Source organism: Castor canadensis, chromosome 9 (assembly GCF_047511655.1).
Source record: "Castor canadensis chromosome 9, mCasCan1.hap1v2, whole genome shotgun sequence".
NCBI classification, from domain to species: Eukaryota; Metazoa; Chordata; class Mammalia; order Rodentia; family Castoridae; genus Castor; species Castor canadensis.
In genome coordinates, this window is record NC_133394.1 from 81513950 (window position 1) to 81526600 (window position 12651).

General features: G+C 38.5%; 1 protein-coding gene across 1 annotated transcript; it reads right to left on the reverse strand.

Moving 5' to 3' along the window:
* Positions 1-7091: 7091 nt before the first annotated feature.
* Dspp (dentin sialophosphoprotein) lies at positions 7092-11719 on the reverse strand. Its single transcript, XM_020153500.2, has 4 exons — positions 11669-11719; positions 10556-10642; positions 9462-10409; positions 7092-8675 (listed from the first exon to the last, which is right to left on the reverse strand). The coding sequence occupies exons 1-4, from the start codon at positions 11717-11719 to the stop codon at positions 7092-7094; spliced, it is 2670 nt and encodes an 889-aa protein (XP_020009089.2).
* Between the last annotated feature and the right edge of the window lie 932 nt (positions 11720-12651).

Genomic DNA, 12651 nt, shown 5'->3' on the forward strand with positions numbered 1-12651 from the left:
GCCTCCATACTGTTTTCCATAGTGGTTGTACTAATTTGCATTCCCACCAACAGTGTATGAGGGTTTCTTTTTCCAACATTTGTTGTTGTTTGCGTTCTTGATGGTAGCCATTCTAACAGGAGTGAGGTGGAATACACTTACCAGAAGCTAACTCAGGTCATCACAAAGGAGTCCTCCAAGTGTAGTTTGTCTGTTGACTATGTGCTCCAGAAGGGAAAAGAAGAGGTCATCGTGGATGAGTCCAAGTCCCAAGTAAGCACATCAATTAGTCCAGAACTCAACTCTTTACATTGATTTTCCTGATTTAATATAATTCAAGCTAATTAAATTTAGCCTTCCTTTCCAAAGCCCCACTTCACTGCAGGTACTAATGCACAGGTCTGCTGGTTGGCATTGCTTTAGCTCATGAGTTATTAAAGTGTAGTTCTCCAGGCAGAAGGATGAACATTACTTAGGAACTTGTTAGAAAAACAAATCTGTCCCTTGACCTTAGAGTGAGGAAAGAAATGGATCTGTGTCTAAACAAGGACTCTAAGGGATTCTGATACATACTCAAGTTTGGGATTTTGGATTAAGAATGCTCACCTGATATTATAAACATCTGTATGTTGATAAGGTTATTTCAAGAGCTCTAAAATGTTGGAACTGGCCATGGAACTGCCAAAGCTGTAGCCATAGAAATTCTAGATTGGGGCATTTATCCATCAAACACTCGTCTGACTCTATATGACACAAGGAAGACAATATGTGACCAAATTTATCTATACACAAGCCCTAATGTCATTGAGCTGTAGTTTACATACTTGAATAGTCCAGCATTAGTTTACTTACCAACTGCCATTTGTTTCCAGCCTTTCTCAAGTATAGAGCTCTGAAGAATATTGTGGATTTGTTTTTCTGATTTTAGGGGAGGATTTGTTTTGTTTTGGTTTTTGCTTGTTTGTTTGCTTTGAGTTTAGGCAAAATGGAAAAGTAGACTGTGATAAGATTCCTTGGTTGAACAAAATGAATATATTCTTGTTTTACATGTTAGGAAATGAAATCCAGTCCCTAAACTGGCAGGTAAGGATGGGTGAAGACTTAGCTTTACTGAAAGAGAAAAATCCTAGACCAGTTATAAGTGTCAGACTCTTTTAGTAGTCCTTTAGACAAGCCAAATTGTAAACTCTCTCAAAATTAACAAACTTTTGAAAACAGGAATCAGACAGATTCCTGAGAAAATGCATACAAAATCAGTGCACAAGAACCTGAATTCCTGCAAAGGGAATTGTTATTTGAGGCCCTTAAGATGAGTCTTGTGAATTTGGAAAATATGAATACATTGCATAAATTATCTTATAGCACATTGTACTCAGACATGTAATTTATTATAAGCAAATTATTCAAGCTCCACAAAATAATGTCTTATTAGATTCTAGAACAAAGCAAAAAAAATTAATCCACAAAATTTCATTTCCTTCTCTTTAAAGTTATAACAGGTCAATTTTATATTCTTAGAAAATATAACATCTTAATTTTTATTCTAAAACTATACAACTTAGGCATTTTCTAAAAGTTTAACGCATATCAACTAAATTTCAACTCACACTAATGTATTTTTTATTCTCAGTATTACAAAAATATGAATTTCATTTCCTTTGGTTGTTTTCAACTGTTTGCTATGCTGTTCGTGTATTCACGAAATAAATGATATTTACATTGCAAAAAAAGATGGGGATGGTTAAATATCAGAACTTGATCAGTTACAGTATGTGTCTACTAGCAAAATAGGATAGACAGAACATAGAACTCACCTGTCTGCATAAAGCAGGTGAGAAATGAGAGTGGAAAAATTATGCCATAGAGCAAAATTTAACCAGGAGAATCTGTGTGGAAAACACAGGGACTCAGACAAAGTGGCAATGTGTGTTTAAGTTACAGACCATAATCAGCAAAAGAGAAGCAGTAGTAAAGGGAGAGATGCAAAATCCTGCAGGTAGTGATCTGACAGGGGTGATATTTAAAGAACAGGTAGGCATCTGAGAAAAGGACTAGCAAGATAAGCAGTCTACGTTTTAGCAGAAGCTATCTCCTGAGAACTAGCTCAGGCCAAGAAAGTAAAAACTAGCCCTACATTCATCAGACTGGAAAAATAGATAAAGCCTGCTGCAATCATCATGAGATAACATCTCTCTCAAGGATGCTGAAGGTGAAAGACTCATAACTACCCTCTTCCTGGAATGACTCCTGCCTTTTTAACCACTGAGACACATCTTCTAAAATCAAAAATTACTGGAAATTTTGCTGTTGGAGCTTAGGTCAGTAAGAATAAAGCACTCCACTCTTACCTGGTGCATCCAAACCCCTCCGACACAGAGAAGGAGCCTCAATTCTAACCCAGGTACAGAGATGCAGGTAAGAGATTAAGTGGACACAACAGTCCACATTCATCTCAGCTTTGTACTTTTCAAAGAGACAGGAACCTGGGTCTACTTCCCAGAACAAATCTGATTTGGACCCCTTTCCTTGCTTTTTTTAGAGCTTCTCAAATATCAATATAATTTAAATTTTGTCCTTTCCCCACTCTATAATAATTCTGTCTTTTCCTTTGCTAAGACAACCATGGTGGCTCTGGCATGTAGTCTCCACTTCATTTCACTGAACAGGTAAACTCAACAACTTTGCTGCTGGAGTTCTCAAACTGGCCAAGCTGGGAAAATACTAAGCCATTACAGAACAGGATGGAGAAGCAGTTCAGAAGCCCAATCTGAAGATCAGGTCACTCAAAGGGATTGTCACTTGGGGAAAAGGTAAGAGACCACCTTACCTTGTGGTAAGAGCCCACTTACCACAATCAGGATATTAGTATAAGACTAGAAGTCAATGCCACGGTGCCACACCTGAGAGATACAGCCTGTGTATCTCTCATGTCTCAAGATGTAGAAACAGAGTTAGCTGAGCAAAAAAGGATTCAATCATTTCAACTGACAAAAGTAAAGGAAGGTAGGAGGTAGGAATCACTGGTTGAGGCTGAAACCCAAGAGTATGTGAAAGGGCCAAGGACTTAAGTCTGAGCTCAGCAGTCCTGGGGAGGGAGTTTGGCTTCTCACATAGAAAGACACCTGGAAACTCAATTTTACAAAGGATAAGTTTTTGCTCCCCACAGAGATTTCTTTATATCTTTGAAGAGAAAAAGGCTGGAAGTGAGGGGAGGAGGATTAATAGGTAGAGGAGGGAGGGTAAGGCCAGTGGCAAAGCCTGAAATAATGGTTGTGGCAATAAGGGAAACAGCCTATGAAAAACTGTCAGTTCAGTGTTTCAGGCTAGAGTAAGGACCATGGAAACTAAAGCAAAACATTCCAAGTCTAACTTACAATGATCTGTAGACTTTAGACTATTTTTCTAAGCTACACGAGTGCTCATAGGAACTCACACGCACACACACACACACACACACACACATACACACACTTTTCTGTATCTGAGTCCAAGATCCCTGTTCAGAGGGCAGGGGTTGGGAACATTGTGTAGTTGACTCATTACATTCTCTAGAGGATTTGCTTCCAAGGAACAGAGAATGGATCACTATGAGAACACAATGAATATTCTCATCTATGACTGCACTATTTTATTCTGTTCCTGCTCCTTTTAGGGACAGGAAAATTGTTTCTGATTATTTTTGTATACAGATTTTCAAAATTTCTATTAAAAACATAAGGGAAGTTTCATTTCTGGGAAATTCCACTCCAGCTAATAATTTAAACTGCATTTATATGGTGAGGTATGACTTCCTAAAAGTTATCTTCCATGTAAGAAACAGATTTTAAAATATCAGCAACAACAACCACAACTAAAACCTCTTACTATGTTTCCTGATTAATGGTCTGATCAAGTGCAAAAGGAATTTCCAGGTCAGATGGAAAGGACATGACAATCTGAGAGCCAGTTTTAAGATCTTGTGTCTTCAGTCATACATGGAGTAACCCCTGTAGCCAGAAAGACAGTTTGAATTCACAACAAATCCACCAGCACAATCATGAGAACCTCTTGCTCAAGTGTGACCACATCACCTTGGCCCTTGGCACAAATAAATCCAGGCCACCACCAGCACTCTTCTTTTCCCTTGCCACATCTACACTATTCTTCCTTCCTTCCTTCCTTCCTTCCTTCCTTCCCTCCCTTCTTTTCTTCCTTTCTTCTTTTTTTCTTCCTTCCTTTGTGTTTTAAATCTCTGTTTCAAACTGGGAAAAGAAACTTAAAGGTTTGTAAGGACAAAAATGAATATGTAAAGTAAATATGAAATGACTATTAACAGCTATGCTTTCCTAAACCATTGGCTATCAAACATTTTTGCTGCAATCAACCTAGTATATGTATACTTAGACATATTTGTGTGTGAGTGTATCTAGAGATAGAATTGATGAGCTTCACAACACACTACCTATGATGCACTATGGGTTTTCTCCTTTATGATTTACTTTATAAAATGCTTGTGATAACTGAATAAATTGATACAAGTTGCTAAACAACTGGCAGCCTGCAGTTTAAAAAATTCTGCTCTTGTGAGCAATATTAAGAGAGAGCTTATCAGTCTTTATTCCTGAAAATATTTTTCTTGTGTCTAGATGGCCAACTCTTGAGATATTCCTTTGGAATGTTTCTCCTCCATTCTTGACTTGAGAAGTCAGAAGTCAATTCAGATGTGATTATTAAGAAAACAAGGATTATAGTCTTCCTTCATGATTTCTGACAGCAGCCCTAGATCCTGACCATCTGACCTATTAGAAATACTTTCTTAAGGTGAAGTCTTCCTAAGAACTAGTTAAGAATTTACCTGACTTGGGCCCTTATCTCAGGTGACATCTGAAGACACTCATTGGACTAGAAACCACTTACAAAAAAGTGATGGAGAAACAAGGCAATTGCCTCTCAGGAAGAGAAATAGAGGTCTGAGAGTCTAGAGTAGTGAAGTTTTCATATTTTGTATACAAAAATTTTCATATTTTATGGTGTTTAAAGTTTATATTTTGTGCATATACATGTATCACTTTATCAATTAAAAACAGCTAGCATTTAAAGAAATATTATATCATACATCAGATTTTGGGGGAGAGAGGGCAAGTATTGGCAAACTCAATAGGATGAGAAGAGTTTTCCTTGTGAGCAATTGTATAAATAGATGTTTATTTTAACCCTGAAATTCATTATCTCTTCATTTACATATCTTGTACAGGTCACAAAGAGTTCCATATCCATTGCCGACTTAGTACTCATGACAACCTTTTGAAATGAATGTGACAAATGCTAGAAGCTGCACATTACAAGCTAAAACAAAACAAACAAACAATCCTGCAGTCTAAGAAAATTTATAACCTAGGCCATATTTTAAGGTACGAAGTTTGGAGTTATTACATGACCATGGTATAACTGACATCTGACATTTTACAGTATTGGGAGTTACAAAGTAGTTTACAAATAGCAGCATTTTTTAAAGCCTTCAAGAATATTCCTTGCAATTTTGATCTCTTAACTAAGAAACTCTTGCATAAAAGAGGAAAAAGAGGCAGGAAAAGGAAAATCCTCTGAAACTCTGTGTAATGTACACCTAATATTAGAACATAAATTACCAACTAAAGATTGGCTGAAAACTAATGTTAAAGAAATTGCATTTATAACTTCAGAGTACATATTTTTAGCTTCAAATTATAGCAAGTATAAAATAACTGCTTAGTGGAAAAAGAGGGACTTACAAAGCATCACCACTAAATCTTGAAAAATACCAAGAAGGCTTGTGTGTTATAGAGATAGTGTCACCCAGTTTTCCTGGGACAATTGCAACTTACACCTTCTGTTCCCATGTAATTACTCATAGCACCCCTTTCACTCTCAAAAATGCCCTAGTTTTCATGATAAATTATGTCTCCACTCTATTAAAGAAAAATCTATTCCCATTCCCTTTTAAGATCCTAATTTACTAGGGTTTGGGCTTCATCTCAAGACTAAGAATGATCCCCTTTTGTACAATGGCTGAATGATCTGTGCTCAGCTCTTAACAGCATATATGTACATATCTCAAATAAGAAAAAGAAGTGTTCCAAAGCCTTACCCACCAGAAACTTTGGCTTTATTAAAGAGATTAATTAATAATGGAAAGGGAGTCTTGGGTTCTGGTCTGAAAGTTTAGGCATGTTGAAGTTTAAAAGGGAAATGTAAATTAAGTTTGACTTTAGTTACACTGATGTAAAGACAATTAACAACACAGTTCTGAGCACAGAGTTCAAAAAGTGACCCCACCTCCAGAATCATTCATTCATGTATTCATTTACTTAATATTTGGAGAGTGACTACTGGAAGCAAGACACTCTTCTAAGCACTGTTGCAGGTGTTAGGGACTTTGTACTGACTTTCCTGTGCTTTGCAGAAATGTAATTTCATACCTTCAATTTTGTTCAAACCATCATCTGAATTCTTTTATAACTAGCATTCTTCAGAATTTCCAGAGTTGATTATTTACAACTAATTTATTTGATAATTAGAAAAATTATTCCCAAGCTCTACATAAGTTAAAGAGTTGCTTTGGGCTTTTTTCTTGTTACAAATAAATTTCTTCCATAGAACAAGCAAGTGAATCAGTGCCCAAGCTGGATGTCACAGAAACAGCATCTTCTACTTCACAGTAAGCAGACTATCTCTCCAGGATGCAGGACTACCCAAGGCTCAAGCAGACGCCTCAGTTGTTTGTAAGATGAGTTTGCTTCCTATCTTTCTAGAGCACCTGATATTTCAATAGAAGTTATCATATAGTAAGTGATTCATTGAGGTGTCTGTGTAAAGTATTAAATATTTTAATTTTCTTTTATGTGCTTTGTTTAGATTTATACTTTTAACAAAACATTTTCAGAACATGCACCAAAGGTCATGGATTCAGATTCTGAGTTGGGACTTGGTTCCTAATCCAACACTTTGGTATGATTCTCCTAGTTATTTCTGTGAAATTTTACGTATGACTCCTGATTGTTTCTCTCCTTTCTTTACTTTATGGGGAGTCTTATTTCCTATCAATTATTCACCAAAGTTTTACAAAAAAAGAGTCTTGTGGGGTTTTATTTGTTCTAATCATCACTGGTTGAGTGGTTGCTATCACTGCCTTCACTGTCACTGTCACCGTCACTTCCATTGTTTTTGCCATTGCCAGACTTGCTCTGGCTGTCACTCTCATCACTGCTGTCAGATGTGCTATCATTGTCACTGCTGCTGCTGCTGTCACTGCTGTCACTACTGTCACTGCTGTCACTGCCATCACTGCTGTCACTACTGTCACTATTTTCATTGCTATCACTACTGTCGCTGCTGTCAGTGCTGTCACTGCTGTCACTACTGTCACTACTTTCACTACTTTCACTGCTGTCACTACTGCCACTGCTGTCACTACTGTCACTGCTGTCACTACTTTCACTGCTATTGCTACTGTCACTGCTATCACTGCTGTCACTACTTTCACTGCTATTGCTACTGTCACTATCACTGCTGTCACTGCTATCACTGCTATCACTACTGTCACTACTGTCACTGCTGTCTGATTTGTTGTCATTACTGTCACTGCTATTGCTGCTGTCGCTACTGTCTGATTTGCTGTCACTGTCACTGCTGTTGCTACTGTCACTGTCACTACTATCACTGTCTGATTTGCTGTCACTGTCACTACTGTTGCTACTGTCACTGCTGTCACTACTTTCACTGCCATTGCTACTGTCACTGCTGTCGCTGCTGTCACTGCTGTCATTGCTGTCACTGCTGTCACTACTGTCACTGCTGTCACTACTGCTGTCGCTACTATCACTGCTGTCACTGCTGTCACTGCTGTCATTGCTGTCACTGCTGTCACTGCTGTCACTGCTGTCACTGCTGTCACTACTGCTGTCGCTACTATCACTGCTGTCACTGCTGTCACTATTGCTGTCGCTGCTGTCACTGCTGTCACTATTGCTGTCACTGCTGTCGCTGCTGTCACTGCTGTCACTACTGCTGTCACTGCTGTCACTGCTGTCACTACTGTCACTGCTGTCACTACTGCTGTTGCTGCTGTCACTGCTGTCACTACTGTCACTGCTGTCATTGCTGTCACTACTGCCTGACTTGCTGTCAGTATCACTGCTGTCATCTTTGTCACTGCTTTCTGATTTAACATCACTGCTTTCTAATTCATCATCATCATGACTCTCACTGTCACCATCGCCATTACTGTCACTACCATTGGCATCTGATGTGCTATCACTGTCGTTATCTCCTCCATTCGAGTCACTGTTGTCACCACTATCTTTGGATTCATCTGAGCTGTGGGTGTCATCACCTCGGTCACTGCTGTCATTGTCACTTTCTGAGTTAGCATCATCACTTCCGTTAGACTCATCACTGCTATTGGGGTCATCTCCTTGCATGGATTCATCATCAAAATCGTAACTGTCGTATCCATCACTATTGCTGCCACTACCTGCTTTGCTGGGTCCTACTTTGCTTCCAGGTTCTGACTTCTGGCCAGGCCCTTGTGTGTGGTCAACCTCTCCTTGTGTTTTGGTGTTTCCTTTGCCCGGGATCGCTCCATGCTGTCCTTTGCTCTCCTTAACTTCATTGATTTTCCCAGATTCTTTGGTAATATTACTTCTGTCACCACTATTGCGACCTTCAGTTTCTATTCTCTGTGGAACAATGAAGAAAGAAATAACTAATTAGTGAATATTTGCTGTGAAATTGCAGTTATCTAAGAGGGACTGTCTGGGAAAAGTGACCATAGGAACAGGAATCTAGCTTCTAGTGCTGCACAAACAGCTGTCCATGAAAACAGGCCTCAGGCCACATTTGAAAGAATTCTGGTGTTTAGATTCTTTAACAACCCAGCTAGTTTCTACACAGTACGATATTTTATAAATAGTTATATGATGATGAAAATGTCATAATGAAGCCCATTATTATGTACAATTAATATATGCTATAAAATGTTTTTAAAAAGTTGCATAGCCAGGCGCTGGTGGCTCATGCCTGAAATCCTAGCTACTCAGAAGGCAGAGATAAGGAGGATTAAAGCTCAAAGCCAGCCAGGACAAATAGTTCATGAGATCCTATCTCGAAAATACCCAACACAGAACAGGGCAAGCAGAGTGGCTCAAGTGGTAGAGCACCTGCCTAGCAAGCATGAGGCCCTGAGTTCAAACCCCAGTGCACCAAAAAAAAAGAAGTTACATGATGAAATCATTATTTACCATCAGACTTTTCTAGAATTGACACCAAATTTTCAGAAATTCCTGATATTTTTTAAATTGTTCTGTATCAAAGTCTAGTGAGGACTCTAGCTTTCTCAATAAATATTCATGCAATATAGATGACAAATTGCTGAATGCCTATCATGATTTATTTTAGGGCTAACATCAGAGGGCAGAAAGGAAGAATTTAAACTGCCACTGAAAGAAATCAGATTCAAAACCAACCTTATCCTGGCTTTTTTCAATAGCACTTAGTTCCAATTGTTTGGTGAATCCGTTTTCCACACCATTACTTTCTCTGTGACTGGGTTCATGGGTGTCCTGTATTGTTTGGCCACCATTTCCTTCTGGAGAGCAATCAGAACCCTCCTTACTGATGGAGCTGTTGTCACCATCATTGTCATTATGGGCATCTTCCTTGTCTTCAAAGTCATCATCTTCACTACTCATTGAATTTTGACCTTTTCTTGTGTCTTCTTTTTCTCCATGAGAGTGACCTTCCTGACCCTTGCTGCTATCACTGCCCTCTTTTCCATTCCCTCCTTCTCCACCTTCGTCATCACCAGAGCCCTTGTCTTCATCCTCCTCTGCTCCATTTCCACTAGGACTCCCCTCGGAATTTTCCAGGCCAGCATCTCCATTGCCTGGTGTCACCTCAGCCTCCTTATTCCCATCCCCCTCACCTTCACTCTGTGATGTTATTTCACTTGTGTCACCCTCATTCCCATTTATTTCATCTTCATGGTTTGAACTATTACCTCTGGCTACTTGTGGTCCATTTTCTCGGACAACAGTAGCATCCTCATTCTGGCTTGCATCTCCACCATTCCCATTTTTTATATTCTGATCATTAAAAGAGCTCTCATTTGCAGCTCCAGCATGGTCAATAGTGCTCACTTCTCCCCTGATACCATTTGCTGTGCCATTATCTTCTTTTCCATGTGTCCCATCCTGATCATATGTTTCTGGGATTCCTAGGCCCCCATTTTCATCCTCAATACCCCTCTCCTCATTTGCTAAAATGAAATGTGTACCAGATTTCTTCTCTCCTACTTCTGCCCACACAGCACCATCCCCTTTGTAACCATCTTTGGTATACTGCTGCCTTCCTACTTCACTTTCGTGCAGGAAATCGCCACTTTCTTTAGCGGTGTCATTGACAATTAACCCATTCTGGAAAAGAGAAATAATTCAAAATCAGCTGTATCATCTTGAAGTGAAGCAAACTGAAAAGATGGGTGGAATTTTGAGGGAAGTTAAAGGATACAAAAGCAGCTTGAAAATAGAAAATAAAAGGAAAAACATTTTATAGCACATACCTGAACTGGTACTTTTGATTTTGCTACAAAAGGTAAGCTCACAGATTTTTGAACAGCATGTCTCTCCAACGAGTTTATTTCAGGAACCTATCAAAGTGAAAACACTGGATATCGTACAGATCCTTATTTTGCATATATCACTGCACATGTGCGTGTGTACACATTTTTCCTTCAATATAGAAGAAAAGACATAACACAAAGATCAAAGTGGGAGAACACAAAAGCAGCTTGTTATGGAGCTTATGTAGAACTTTAAACTGGACACACAGATTTTTTTCCATTGTGTTATAACCAATTTTATTGATTAGCCAGACTATTCATCTCAAGTATGGGAAATGGTCCTTTATAAAGACAAGGAGATAGACCCTTGATGTTCTGCTCCTGGAAGTCTCCTGAAGTAGCACAGTGCTTACCCCAAAGTATGATTCTTGTCAAAACTACTAAGACAGCAGTGAGTGTGCCCAGAGCCAGTGCAGAAGCAAAATCAAGTAATACACTACTTCTAGGCTCAGCAAAAGTATGCTTGAAATAATTAAGAAAATCCTTATCTACAGAGATAACAAAATATTTGATATTATGAAAGCATATGAAAATGTTAACCATGGCGTCCGGATAATAAAATTATAAATGGGATAATTTTCCTAATGCCTCTTTATCTGTTTATTCCTATATTCCAAAGTTTCCACAGTGAACATATATATATAAGTAATAACTCTTGAGTGAAACATTGGTTTTCTCATACATTGAAAAATTCTGCTTTCTTATTGTTCTTTCTTTAAGATTTCCTAAACAACACCGGCTTTTTTGATATTGAAATAAAATTCACACAGCATGAAACAAAAATGGACAAAATATCTGAGTACTGAATATAAATTGATTTGCATAAATTTTTAAAACAATAATCCTCTGTCAAGCCATGAGTTTAAACTGGCAGAATGGGAGCGTGAATAGAGTCCCATGTGCATTTTTGTTGAGACCCCAAAGATACCTTGTAAAACCTTTAATGAAGATCTTAATGTTTGTACTCAACTTATCTGCAAAACCTTAAGGAAATAGTGTTCTAATGTTATTTCAAAGGACAAAGTAAGGAAGTTTGCAGAGACAGATACTTACTGGAATGGCCCATGCAGCTGCCCAAATGCAAATATATATAATTATCTTCATCTTCCTGAGGAAAAATAATCAATGGCTGTTTTTTTAAAAAAGAACAACACAAAATTACTTATAAAGTGCAAAATCATAACCACAGTAATACATTATTTTTGTCTGTACCATTTGCTCTTTTTTAAAGTAAGGAGTATGTATACAACACAAGAAGAGCTACCATGTTCCAAAATAAACCTGTTGTGGTTATGAAGACCTCTGGTGTCACATCAGGCTTAGCACTGATGGAGCTTCCTAGACTTTTCCTGCTTTTGCCAATGGAGGACAACAGTAATGGAAGCACACATCCATGGTATCCTCTGCTGTTATTGAAGGTGATAACATCTCTGTCTCCTGAACAGCTTTAATGGAGTGTTAACTAATTCTGCTAAGGTTGTACTTAAAAGCCAAAACACTCGCAATTCCTACACCTAATCTGTAGAATTGGGCTACCCCAGACTGTAAGAAGAAGGGTCTGGACAAAAGGAGCTTGGACTTGAGGAGTTTGGATTCAGAGACCTGGGTTCAAATTCATTTCAACTACTGACTGTGAGAACTTTAAGTAGCTTTTATTAAGCTTTCATTTCTTCCAACTGGGATAATAATAATAATAATACTGCACCTCAGGAGAGTCCCAAGGTTTAGCAGAAGAATTATCTCTAAGAAATCTTCTCTGACTCCATTTCCAAGGGCACATGAAGTTGCATGCCAGTAACCAACCAGCAGAAGAGTTCGAGGATGGAGTATGAAATTTGAGGATGAAAGGGCATTTGGTGTCTCTCCTTTTACATCCCTACAGCCTCTGCACACCTTGCTGGTAACACATTACACTGTTTTAAAATTGTCTGGTCACTCATATGCTCCTCTTCCCTACCATAAGCTCCTGAGGGCCAGGAGAGTGTCTTGGTTATCACTGTCTTCCAATGCAAAGCACAGAAATAGACATCGTAAAA

Coding starts and splice junctions, on each gene's coding strand:
- Dspp (XM_020153500.2), bottom strand. CDS start 11,719: ATGAAGATAATTATATATATTTGCATTTGGGCAGCTGCATGGGCCATT. Junction 10,643..11,668: donor CAGCTGCATGGGCCATTCCA/GTAAGTATCTGT, acceptor TCACTTTGATAG/GTTCCTGAAATAAACTCGTT. Junction 10,410..10,555: donor AATCAAAAGTACCAGTTCAG/GTATGTGCTATA, acceptor TCTCTTTTCCAG/AATGGGTTAATTGTCAATGA.